At 39.7% G+C, this 12,793-nt stretch overlaps 2 protein-coding genes across 2 annotated transcripts; one reads left to right on the forward strand and one right to left on the reverse strand.

The window, feature by feature from the left end:
* The first annotated feature begins 294 nt into the window (after window positions 1-294).
* LOC104000600 (mitochondrial import receptor subunit TOM40-1) lies at window positions 295-5,976 on the forward strand. The gene is made up of 11 exons (XM_065086689.1): window positions 295-594; window positions 2,053-2,134; window positions 2,205-2,304; window positions 2,391-2,486; window positions 2,587-2,637; window positions 2,766-2,831; window positions 4,519-4,620; window positions 5,022-5,090; window positions 5,169-5,252; window positions 5,371-5,466; window positions 5,597-5,976. The coding sequence occupies exons 1-11, from the start codon at window positions 393-395 to the stop codon at window positions 5,651-5,653; spliced, it is 1,005 nt and encodes a 334-aa protein (XP_064942761.1). The 5' UTR covers window positions 295-392; the 3' UTR covers window positions 5,654-5,976.
* On the reverse strand, window positions 5,921-7,462 carry LOC104000601 ((+)-neomenthol dehydrogenase). The gene is made up of 5 exons (XM_009422682.3): window positions 7,306-7,462; window positions 6,989-7,235; window positions 6,841-6,918; window positions 6,578-6,763; window positions 5,921-6,499 (listed from the first exon to the last, which is right to left on the reverse strand). The coding sequence occupies exons 1-5, from the start codon at window positions 7,338-7,340 to the stop codon at window positions 6,122-6,124; spliced, it is 924 nt and encodes a 307-aa protein (XP_009420957.2). The 5' UTR covers window positions 7,341-7,462; the 3' UTR covers window positions 5,921-6,121.
* Between the last annotated feature and the right edge of the window lie 5,331 nt (window positions 7,463-12,793).

A 12,793-nucleotide genomic window follows, 5' to 3' on the forward strand; every position in this document is an offset into this window, starting at 1 on the left:
AGGGCTTGGAGAGTGAGCGAACACATTCTAAACAGCTGGGCTGAAGTCCGGCTCAATAACAAGTGACTCAACTTTTTACGTGTACGGGGTTACACGGGTTATACCAGTTCAGATATTTAGGATTGTAAACTCAAAATGTTAATGTTCTTCGCCCATAAGTGTAAAAAACGCGCAGATCTCACGTGATCAGGCGCTATCCTTCTTCGCCGTTGGATGAGGACACGGGAAAAGTGAAAGATCGTCGTCACGACGATGAAGCGTATGATAACCCGCGCAACTTATACACGTAGTTGAATACCACCAACGGTGTTAAGCGCCGCCTCTTCTCCTACTTAGCCCTAAACCCTGTCCCCCCTCTCTCTCTCTCTCGTCTTTGGAAACCCTCAAGCGAAATGGGATCTTCCGTTAGTCACGCCGGCGCCCCGCCGCCATCGCCGGCCGCGGCTCCTCCTCCGCCGATTCCCGTCGGTCTTGCGGCTGCGCTCCCCCCGAATACGGAGATGCAGGGCGATGCCAAGGGCGTCTCGGAGAAGGTCGACTGGTTGAATCTCCCCTGCCCTGTTGCGTTCGAGGAGATCCAACGCGAGGCGTTGAGTGAGTCCTATTCGATCTTGTGCTGTAGCCGTGTCTCATTTTGAATTCATTGGCCTGCTTAGTTGATTACAAAGTGTGATAAGATGATAGAACACGGTTGGGAGCTTGTTAAATTTCCTGGAAATCTTAGTATACCTGACGAGTGCCATGTTTGAACTCTTGTCTGTGAAAGGAAATCCAAGAAAATAAGCCCCATTGGTTAGATTCTACTTCACAGTAGTTTGAAACCCTGTTTCTTTCTCATGAGTATTCTGTGTTGCTTAGCAGAGGCATTGATTGTAGGTATGGGCTAATTGGGCTAATTCAACGAATCCTAGTTTTCGGTTGAACTGGTTCTAACGTATATTCTTGTCCATGTGCTTTCTGGGCACTAGGGTAGGTAGGTTTTGTACTCAGACTCGTCTGAACTTACACTTGTCAGTTGCTGATTGTTGTGGAAATTGGATTCTGTAATTAAGAATGAGCTTGATTCAGGATAGTGTATTTTGGCCAGCCTTTGTATTTTGGGGGATCTTGTAGCCATGATAAATGGTTGTTATTGTTATCAGGTTTTGGGTTTTATTTTGCTTGTTCTAAGGACTGAGCCTTCAACATCCTATGAATCATCAAATTATGTTTTCAAATTCTAACTTATGATAACAGGAAAATAACTTATGATGATAGAAATGAAGAAATCCAACCGAATGGATTAAGGTGAGGCCCTCACAATGTGGTTTCCCAGATCATAACATTGCAAATTAAATATGTAACCGTATAGAGACATATATGGAAATGGAAGTTTATTTTTCTTCGAAATTGGTATTTTTCTTGTGGACAAGGCTAATTAGTGAAGAAGTTCATCGATTCTGGGCAGTGAAGTGCTTTTACACACATCTTTGTTAATGTGTGCTGATGTGTGAACTTTTGATCTTGGCTCTTCCTTAAACAGATCTCTTTTCCTAGCTAATAAAAAATGCTTTCTGTCCAATGTACTATATTTATTTGAGAATTTGGTGTATTGATTCATATGTCAGTTGTGGTTCAACTATATAAGATAACATGATCTCTTTTGCGAGCTAACTATTTTTGCAAGCCGAAAGTGAGGGGCCGTAATGGGATTGGAAATTAGTGGATTTGATAGCTGGTTTGGTTCTCACCTTAGAGTGAGAAGGTAATTTGACGAGTGGTTGACGCAAAGCTCCTTTTCTATCATTCTTGACCAAAAGTTTGGATTCAGAATTTTGTGTGATACTAACCCTTGTTCCATTTAGAACTTATATGTAGATACAACTAGACCTTACTGAGCTGTCTTTAGATGCATAAACTTTTTCATGAGGGGGTAAAGGGGCCTTTGAAGTTTCTAGGTAAGGAGTGACTGAGGAAAATTGAACTAATAAAACTGATACATCAATTGTAACAAAAAAAAAAAAAGAATATGTTTTGCATGAGTTCTAACATACTTTTGAATGTGGTCTTCAGTGTCCTTGAAGCCAGAGCTCTTTGAAGGATTGCGTTTTGACTTTACAAAGGGGATAAATCAGACATTTGCTCTCAGCCACAGGTAATTATTGATTGCTCGACCATTAATTTGTTGTTGCCTTATTAATTTTGAGCTGACAACTTTTGATCAGTGTATTCATGGGATCAATGGAGGTTCCTTCACAGTCTTCTGACATTATTAAAGTTCCTACTGCACACTATGAATTTGGTGCAAACTTTCTGGATCCGAAGGTTGGCATTCTTGTGCTGTGTTTTTGGAATAATACAAATCTTAGATATACATGTAACTCTCATGGATGATTTGATATCAACTATAGATGATGCTTATCGGAAGAATACTGACTGATGGAAGGCTGAATGCACGAGTCAAATGTGATCTGACTGATAACCTTACTTTAAAGATAAATGCTCAGGTTTGTTACTAAAATTCTTGATAGTCCTGTATTGTTTGAAGAAGAAATATATTGTTGGTTTGATCAACTAGTAAGTAGTAACTTCTTGTTCTTTTGCCAGCTGACAAATGAACCACATTTCTCTCAAGGAATGTTTAACTTCGATTATAAGGTTAGTTTACTTTTAGTATTGCTTTTAGCACCTTTTTTTTTTTATTTCATCTGATGAAAAGTCTCTTTTTCAACATTTTGCAGTTATATATTTTCTATCATCTATAAGTTTTATTTTCATATATGTAGGGACAGGATTTCAGGTCTCAATTTCAAATAGGCAACAATGCCTTCTATGGTGCCAATTATATCCAGGTAAGCTTGGTGAAGGTTGCAGCATATTTTTTGGTTTCAGCATGGTCTATTGCCTACCTTATAGGGCATCCCATTTTGATCTACAATAGTTCCGTCATGCTAAGTAAAATAGGAAAAATTCAATTTAACTCCTGTTCAGTGGAGCTGCTTGTCACCCAAGGGTCTATTCCACTCTTACCTGCAATGTATAAGTATAACTTTGACTACTTGATGTATCCTTCATGTTTAGTGTGCTGCACTTCTCTGTGGTTTCAGCACCTAAACTTTGTTAGGTTGAGATGGTACCCTCACCTTTAACTACTATAAGTTCATTTAATTATATGTCTGCACACTGGTTTTACTTATAAAAGTGTGGCTATGCTTTTCTGCCTCTGCATGTTATGCACCAATTTGAATATTCTCTTGCTTTCTGCTTATGCATATTCACCTTTTATCTATGGTAACAAAAATCTGGTGAAGTCCCTTATACTCATGGGTTCACTCGTTCTAATATAGGAAGCCCACTTCCATCATATGGGTTTTTCATCAGTTGTCATTTTATAAGTTTACATTACATGTGCATGGTCATGATTCAGATTACTTTTGTAGCTTTGTCATACCTTTGTTCTTTGGTTTATACTTGGCAATAGTATATTCTGTAACATGGCTAGCAAATAATGTAAGGTTTTTCCGAACTTTGGTGCTCTAAATGAATAGGAGGAATAAGAAGTCACATTAGGTGTTCTGCTTGAAGTAGAAAAGAAATGAAACCACGTGCTAGAGAATTTGTTGATCCTTCAAACTCTACAAAGGTTAGCAACAGAGAATTGACATCACTCAACCATCATGTGAATAACTATTGAATTCAACTAGACATTTCTTCGAAAATATTTTTACCAGATTCCTGTACGTCGTCATAATGGATGCTGAATCGACAAAATAAAAACTAACAGAATGCCACTACCCTTCTAGCATGATATGGGTTATGAGATATTGTTTCCAAATCTATTTTGTCAAACAAATATAGACATGAGATCTAATTACTTCTTCATTTTGAGTGGCCGAGGGATTGTACCATTCATACAGGAAGGAGCATCTCTTGATGTTTGTATTGCATCTTTACCATTTAAATGCTTCAGTAAGATGCAATAGTAAACAAGGATATCCCTGGCCACATTGGACCACATCTACAGGGAAATACGGTTGCAGTTAAGCTAGGATAGTTATTTTTCTAAATGAATACAAGTGAAAAAAAACTTCTATTGGAGTGTAGACTTACGCTATCAATTTCAAGTAAGACTAATACTTGTTTATATATATATAAAATATTAGGAGAGTCAGCATAGTTTGTTTATTGAAGCAAGTTGGATGGTAGAAAAAAATCCAAGAAACTAGGACTATTTTGATATAGACTTTGTTATACATAAGAATGATATTTTACATGTATACTCTTATAGAACATTTTGCATATTTTCACTTCCAAATTATCAATTTGCATACACACCCTTAGAATCTGAGATAATATGCATGAGAGATGCAGAAACCGATGCTTGGTCATTAAGGTTTTGAATCTTGAACATGGTTTTTTGGTCTTAAGGCTTCACTTTGATGAAAATGCAGCAGTGAAGTGGGCTTTTGTATTCATTGTTTCTCTTCATATTATACTTATATGGAACACTGACCAAATTATTTACTGTTCATTCTACAGAGTGTCTCACCACATCTATCCCTTGGCAGTGAAGTCTTTTGGCTTGGGCATCAAAGGAAGTCTGGTATTGGTTTCGCTGCTCGTTATAACACAGATAAGATGGTAATCTGCCGCTCCCTTCTCTTCACTTCTCTCTTTGTTTCTTCCTGTTGGATGATCTTACCTGCTCTGGTATTTGGGTTTGCTGTCTGGAGAACCCACCGGCAGTTAAAATTTGGTAAATTTGTTGAGGCAAGTCCAACAGAGGAGGTGTGCGTGCAATTTGGTTGTCGGTTACTTGCTTTCTAGTTTCAATGTAGGCACAAGTCATAATTCTACCTTTAAGTAATGCAAAGGAAACATTTTAGATTTCTATGAAGGCTGTTTCTTATCGTGTAATAGGTTTTGTTTTATTTTTCATTACTCCAATGAATTTTTGTGGGATCAGAATCATGACTAGAAGCTTATATTGTTGAGGACTTGTTAAGGAGTTCACTGTAGGCTTTTATGAATGTTTTGTGCAGGTTACAACTGGGCAAGTCGCAAGCACTGGAATTGTTGCACTGAGCTACGTTCAGAAAGTATCCGAGAAGGTTAGATTTCTAATAATTATAAGAAAAACTTATGTGATATACTCATCTTACAAGCCTTGCCGTAGCTGTATCTTGCAGGTTTCTCTTGCATCTGAATTCATGTACAATCACATGACAAGAGATGTTACATCAAGTTTTGGTTACGATTACATTCTTCGTCAGGTAACTTCCTAATACCAATCAATTTATTGGACATTTACTTGAAAGTTTGGTTTTTTCTCTTTGCTTCCTGGTGAAATATGCCCATTGATTCCGAATAGTTGATGCCCAACTTTTGCAGTGTCGGTTGAGGGGAAAACTCGATTCCAATGGAGTTGTGGCAGCATTTTTGGAGGAACGACTTAATATGGGTGTTAATTTACTTCTTTCCGCCGAGGTGCGTAGGGGTATATGAACGAACGTGATGTTTCAGAGAAGCTTAAATCATACTAGTTTTATGCTATTTGTGTTCCCCAGTCTTTGTGTCTTAGAAAATACCACTAAACTAATTCATGTTATGGTTGCAGATTGATCATTCGAAGAAAGACTACAAATTTGGGTTTGGCATGACGGTAGGAGAGTAGAACCGCTCGTAACATTTACCAGGAGATGAATTGCCGCTGCTTTTGCCACCTGGTTACCGGATTTGCCGGCTTCTCCTTTTTAGGGTTCTTCCGCCCGTTGGAAAGAGGATTTGCTGACTCGTCCACCCATGGCTGGGAACATCATATATCTTACGAGTCTGTTAGAAAGAGGTGGTTCTCTTTTTGTTTCTCCTCTGAGTTGGTTGACGACACATTTGCCGAGCGGATCTTTCAGCAGCCACCGCATAATGTGACATCTTGAGACCATGACATGATTCTTTGGTTCATCATTGATGGAACAGGTCATATTACAATTGTATCAAGATGAATGTCTCAGTTGTTGTCTTTTATTTGGTAGAATTGATGCATCCATTGCCATAATGTGTGAACCTGACCGAGCAACATACACGTTATCTGCATGCATGCCGAAGGACACAAACTAGCAAAACACAAGAAGCAGAGAGCCCATCAGAACTCGGCTTTCGTGGTCTGATCGAAGTAGCACCCGGTCGGGCCGTCGGCGGGAAGCAGAGCCAGCATCACTGGCCCTTTGGCTCCCTCCTCGGTGGTGATGACCCCGGTGTTCCAGTTAATGTCCGTCTTCACGTATCCCGGGTGGACGCAGTTGACGAGCATGCTGGGGTGCCTCCTCGCCAGAACCCGCGTGTAGGCATTGAGCACCGTCTTCGACACGCTGTAGGACGGCAACATCATCGGCCACCCAGTCGCTTCCAGCCTCCCTTCCTTGAGGTCCTCCAGGAACCTCCGCAGCAGGCCTTCTATCTTCTCCTCCGTCAAGTTGTCGATGTCGCTCAGCTCCTCTCTGATGCTCTCGCTCGGCATCCTCTGCCGTGCAAAGCGGAGTCAGTTTGTGCGGCTCTTCATCGCCACCAAGAACAGGGGTGTGAGGAAGGAGGCTTTTACCCTGAGCTCGGATCTAAGAGAGGAGACGTTAACGATCCTGGCGCCCGAGGTTGAGAGCTCCAGCAGAGGAAGGAGCGCCTCCGTCACTCGCTTACAGCCGTAGTAGTTGGTGTCGAAGCACGTCACTGCGCCGTCGTAGGTCTGGCGCAGCACTCCCTGGACGAGGCTGGTAGCTTTCCCGGAGAGCTGCGATGGCAGAGAAGGCATCTCTTTAGGCTTCTTCTTCCCCTTCCTCGTCCTCCGTAAAATTCGAAGGGACTTACCCAGGCCTCTGGATCGATGCCGAGAGATTTCAGTCCTTCGACATCAACCGAAATCCCTGACGCCCCTGCATTGTTCACCTGCAGTTGCAGTGCCAAGTGAGACGGATTCAAGCACTCAAGTGGCGTGTCGTTGGGGCTTCGCTTCTACCAAGATGTCGAGCTTCCCGAACTGGGTTCGGACGAACTCGGCCAACGCTCCGACGCTCGATTCGTCTCGAACATCGAGCTGGTGAAACACGACGTTGGGGATTTGGTGGCTCCCGCGGAGCGACTCCACCGCGCCGGCGCCTCTCTTCTCGTCCCTCGCCGTGAGCACCACGGTGACGCCATGGAGCGCCAGCTGCCGGGCGATCTCGAGGCCGATCCCCTTGTTGGCTCCGGTGATCACCGCGACCCTGCACCAGGACAGTAGGGTCGAGTGAGATTTCGAGGCGGTGAGGCCCCGAGACGTGGCGAAGCACCAACCTCTGCATCTCGCGCTGCTCGTTGCTGCCCACCATGACGTTTGCCCGGTCACGGAAGAGGCGACGGAGATCGGGGACTAAAAGATAAGGGAGAACAGTAAGTCTGCTAAATCTACAGGCTTTTCAACAAGCACATGATACGCACGCATGTCAATGTTTGGCACATGAACTGCATGTGATCCATCTTTAATTAGTAGCTCTTATTACTGCATCCAAGCATACATACATATCCTTCTAATATTCTCTGACAAACAAAAAGGATTTGTAGTGAACTAAATTCCATCAAATAGGGTGCCTTGAACAGATCCCAAAAATAAACATAAAAGTGCTGAAGAGAAATTAAGTCTCCTAATTCTTGGCTTATTAGTTTCCTCAAGAAATTCCTAGCTAGCTGGGGCAATATTAGTCTTCACTGTTGCCTTATTGGACGCATTTGTAATAAAGATTCATTAATTAAGACTGTTCTTCCTCAGGAAATCTAAGACTTTACCCTTTGTTTTCATGAAATGGTTTGTTTTAAGTCCCATGCATAATCCATATATTTCCATCATATCTTCTACTCTGAGCCACTTGTACCAAATCACCAGTAGGTGTAGACAAGTTATGGATGACAAATTTCATAGACATTTGAATCTAAAGTTAGGCCTATGTTCCACAAGGTGGAATGCATTAATGCTAGTATCAAATTCCTTTGAGATGTGTGAGTTGTGTGGAGTACCTTCGCTTCTTTGATACCAGGACCCAAAAAGCATTCCTGACTAATGTCAATGGCCAATCCCTTAATAATTTGGAAAGCAAGATATCACCTTGTGATTTGGCAATTTAGAATGGAAGTGTTTCCATCCATCATTACATACTTTTGGTGTTCTCTGGGTAACATAATGGGGATGAACGTGGACTCAAACATGGCTTTGTCTGCTTGCTGAAGCCATAGAAAAGCTTTAAGACAATTGCAATGGGCCAAAGGAACAGGGACACAGCTAAATCTTGAGAGATCTAATGTGAAATCTCTGGATACCCAGTATTTCACAGCCCAGTGAAATCTTTATCCATCACCTGTTTAGTTTAAACTCTCTATCTCTCACATGCCTTTGTTTCTCCAGTATCTCTAGGTCTTGCATCTTGTTCGGGTACCGTGGCATGTGCCATTTTGTTTGAGTAGGGTGTAACATGAGTTTTCTGGGGCAGTGAGCCAATGAAATGAACTATAATTTGGGTGCACACATGCACTAAACTTTGTTTCTTATGGTGGCAGGCAGCATCAAAGAGCTCACAATTGTTATCAGTCTCTTGGAGAAAATTGTTCCTTGCTAGCATGCAAGCTTGTCTAGCTTTCTGCACACATGTTCAGTTAACCATGCAAGACCATCATATAGAATCAGACAGTAATTATAACATGTTGCTGCTTTGATAGAATTGAATTTATGACTTACAATCTACTCTTAGCAAATTTTCCAGAGCTTGGAACAAGTCTATGGCATGTGCTCACTTGCATTTAAGAGTTCCTCGAGATTCTCAAGGAAATAGATCCAAAATTTATAGGAATCATATGCCGCAGATGATTAATTCAACACAGTATGCTCATTTAAGTACAAAGACCATGGAAAAATTTTGAGCAAGAGCCATCAATAAAAGCTATTACTCCTCACTATCCCAAGAAAAATATGTGAAAACATTGGTTATTGATTTCAAAAATGAATGAAATCAATCTTTCTTCCATGTTCTGTTGTTGTTTTTGTTGTTTCAGCTCATCCTTGACCTAACATGTTGTTTCGATCTTTTTTACAGTATAACCCTCTTGCGTGGATTTGTAGAGCACCTGAATCCACCTCGCTCTCTCCATTATAATCTAAATAAGGAATTCACAGGAATTCTACATTTGTGCCAAACAAATTGCCTAATGGTTAATTAAAAAACTCATTTTTCTCATTGGATTAAATTAGACCAGTTGTGTTGTTGCAACAAAAATAGGCTCTGATGCATACGCACCAATTTTTTTTAGCTGTCCTTATTTTCAGATTAACAAATTGTTGTCAACCAATAGAAGTTAGTACCTCCTTTCAACTGCTACCATGAATACTAACAGAATGCTCAAGTTGCAGATTAGAAAATGCTCCCGTTAGATCATCACTTCAAAGCCCTGTTGTTAAAATCAGCGAGGATCACTCGTCAAGATTCTACAGAGTATTTTGTTGATATGTCATTATGGAGGTTTTACCTAGACAACAAGGTCTCTGGATTTAACTCTAAAGTTGTGTCAAATGACCAAGTATAGAGAAAGCTATGGTGATGTTTTTGCATAGATGATCCTTGACCTACATTGGATAGGACATCTTATTCTCTGAGAAAGAAAGGTCACCTCAAATTCATTACAAGGCTAACTTTCAATAAAGTGAATGTCATCAGGCTGAACCAAGAACTAGCTTTGTGGTTTTCTCTTTAAACTTGAAACCAAATTCAAGTGGTTAAATGGAGAGATTTTCTAGATTAAGGATTTAAGAATGATATCAGATTTTAACTTGTAACTGTAACCATTTTAGGGAATCTTTTTACTGTGATAACCTTGATATACAGGGATTGAACAAATCTGTTTAAAATGTCTCTAATCTCAAGAACAGAACTCATCCCATGAAGCTTGCTCTTTGTTTAGACATTAATAAAACAATGACTTGTCACAAATGCACTCAAAGTAGTTAATTATTTGTGCATTGCCATGAATAGGGTGCAGCACTACAGGAATTATTCTTCTTTAGCTGCACATGTACAGCACTGAATGAAGGTTTCTCTCTTTTTTTAGTTGCACATGGTTGGTCCCTTGAATTTATTTGTCATGTCTGCTATGTGGACAGATCCATCCAACAGGCAGCTGACAGATGTTATACAACAAAGAACTCAGAATAAAATTATGTTGCATTTTCCTTTCACAAATTTTTTTGAATATCTAGATGACTGTTGAAATGATTGATCAGGTGCATTATTTGTCAAATATTTTAATAGCAAGTTGAAACTTGATGTAGGCAAGAACATCTCATTCTGCATTTTGGAAAATGATTCTTATCAGTTTTGAGGCATGTTGTATGCTTTATTCATCACTTTCCCTGTATTCTTTTCCGAGTTGTGAGATCATGTTGGGTAGCAGTATATCTACTATTACATTATATAATTGTAACTTGAAATATCTTAGTTCATTATATGTAAACATTAGCAGTTGATAAATGCATGTGGACTGCATTCTGAAGGTATTTCTAAATGAACTTATTGATCTGGTTATCGTATTGTAAGGTTTAACCATAGGAAATCATGTGATTAGGAAAACAAAACCTTAGTTACCCGAAATCTTGTTCCTCTGTTTCATTTCGTATCTGTCAGGATAAGATGGTGTGTCTGGATCTTCAGAGTCTGCAGTGGTTTGCAATTTAACAGATAGACAGAACAACATGTGAAGCTGCTACAGTTTGAACTTCCAACTGCATTGTTTGTGTACATAAATGCAATTGATAATGCATGCAGATTTTTTGTTGGGAAGGTATGTCTAAATGTCAGAATATATTGTTTCTCAGTCATCTCATATGTCATCCAGAAATCAGCTGAATTTGAGTAATCTGCTATATTGTAGATGCACTGTCAATTAACTAAGGATCCTTTTCTATTGTAAGTTCACCTAAGAAAAAAGAGATCACTATTGAACACTAATTTTGTTTAATCTCAGTCTCACTCTGAATAAAACAGGTAAAGAATCTTAAACACTAATTTCTTTGCTCATGTCAGTAACACTCCAGGATCTCATGGAAGTTTCATTCTTATTCTGAATGCTTTTTGTTAGCTGATGAATACATGAAGTTTCTGTATCATTTTAAATTTATTTATCAGTGGAGAATGGTTGATGATTTAATGGAGTGGAAGATATCTTGCCATCCATTTTTTATTATAAGAGAAAAATGTTAAGGACAACAATTATGTACTATTCTGTTTATATCTTATAGGTTCAAGTAGATCGGAAATACGATGCTTAATCGGAACATGATCAAGCATAATTATACAGCATTGACATCATTTCTTGCCAGCTTTGACAAGAAGAACATGACAAACAAAGAAGCTAGTTTGCGATGAAAAAGTTTACACTGCTCAGAACAGAAAGATGACATTCCATACTCAGTGGTTGCAGAGAGAATTATATAGGACCAGCCTGTTCAATTTAACCTCAACCTTTTTATTTATGTCACTCTCTTAATTCTGCATCAGAGAGCAGTAAATGGGAAGGAAGCAGAATTGGAGAAAGGGCCACTCCATTAATGTCACTGCAACATGACAAATGCAGAGCATCTGTTCTAGTGATCTTTTCTTTACTATCCTGGTCTTTATGTTTAATTTATCATTTATCTTCTGATGATGTAAAAATAAGAAACATGTACAATGCTACCAGTTTTAGCTCCTGCCGACACCTAAATCTCTACTTGTTTTTGCAGTAACAGTGTATCACATCTACCTGCTCAAGAACAGAAACAAAAGAAGGGTCATATGATTCCCGAGTTGATGAACCTCATAATGATGTTGGGTAATCTACTATTCCCCACCAAAAGTGTACTCTCTGCCTTTAATCTTCCTTATGGCAGCAGTACAAACACTACAAGCCACTGGGACCAACAGTCAATTCTGCAGGCCAAATCTCAGCTCATTTAAGCGCACTAAAGCCTCCCTCTTGTCCCAGTTGGGACCAAAATGACTTCTCAAAGCCTAGCCTTGATCTTTCATGCTGAATCAGTCTGAGATGACTCTGTTCATGGCTTACAATATGATGACATGGGAGACGACAGCACTTCACCGGTGCAATACTTTTTAATCTGGGTGTCAATGTCTAGAAGTTACCTGTTGCTGTTGAGAGTCCTGATGCACATGCCTTCCATTCTTGCCAAGCATTGATCATGAGGCAGGCAGGACACACAAGTCAAAATCTGGTCAGCTTTTCTTTTTCCCCTTTTTACCACTGCATAATGTCCCAAGATTTGTGTTTAATGAATTGTACAACTGACTATTAGATCATGTATCCAATGTATCAACAGAGACAGGTGGGAATGGCATCAAACCCACAAAGAACTAACTAAGCTTGTAGATCTTCTCCTTTTGTTTCTTCTTGTGTTATATTCTGAATCAGCAGACATCAGGACAACACTATTTTCTTCTCATCTGTTTGAGGAATAGAAATGCAAATCTGAAAAACCATTTGGGTGTTATGAGAAAGATAAAGACAGTAATTTGTCTGTAGTAAAACCATCTGCATCATAGTCCATGCATTCATTTCAAATGCTAAGAGCCAAAAGATGGTGAAGAAAATAATGTTTGTCCATGAAGAAAAATTCCTTGTAGTAACTGCACCACAGCCTAAGATTTATTTCCTTGGACTTGTAGAAAAACTCCCAACCTGACATCTTTTTCCAATCAGCTCTGATGTTTGTTTATGCACAATGCTTGTGTCTCAATATGTGTATCAT

Source organism: Musa acuminata, chromosome BXJ1-10 (genome assembly GCF_036884655.1).
Source record: "Musa acuminata AAA Group cultivar baxijiao chromosome BXJ1-10, Cavendish_Baxijiao_AAA, whole genome shotgun sequence".
Classification (NCBI taxonomy): Eukaryota; Viridiplantae; Streptophyta; class Magnoliopsida; order Zingiberales; family Musaceae; genus Musa; species Musa acuminata.

Excerpts from the sequence above, each read along its gene's own strand:
- LOC104000600 (XM_065086689.1), top strand. The coding sequence starts at position 393 with ATGGGATCTTCCGTTAGTCACGCCGGCGCCCCGCCGCCATCGCCGGCC. Across the intron at positions 595-2,052 it reads GATCCAACGCGAGGCGTTGA|TGTCCTTGAAGCCAGAGCTC; the intron begins GTGAGTCCTATT and ends TGTGGTCTTCAG. Across the intron at positions 2,638-2,765 it reads TGTTTAACTTCGATTATAAG|GGACAGGATTTCAGGTCTCA; the intron begins GTTAGTTTACTT and ends TCATATATGTAG.
- LOC104000601 (XM_009422682.3), bottom strand. The coding sequence starts at position 7,340 with ATGGTGGGCAGCAACGAGCAGCGCGAGATGCAGAG. Across the intron at positions 7,236-7,305 it reads GAGCAGCGCGAGATGCAGAG|GGTCGCGGTGATCACCGGAG; the intron begins GTTGGTGCTTCG and ends GTCCTGGTGCAG. Across the intron at positions 6,500-6,577 it reads CTCTTAGATCCGAGCTCAGG|AGGATGCCGAGCGAGAGCAT; the intron begins GTAAAAGCCTCC and ends TTTGCACGGCAG.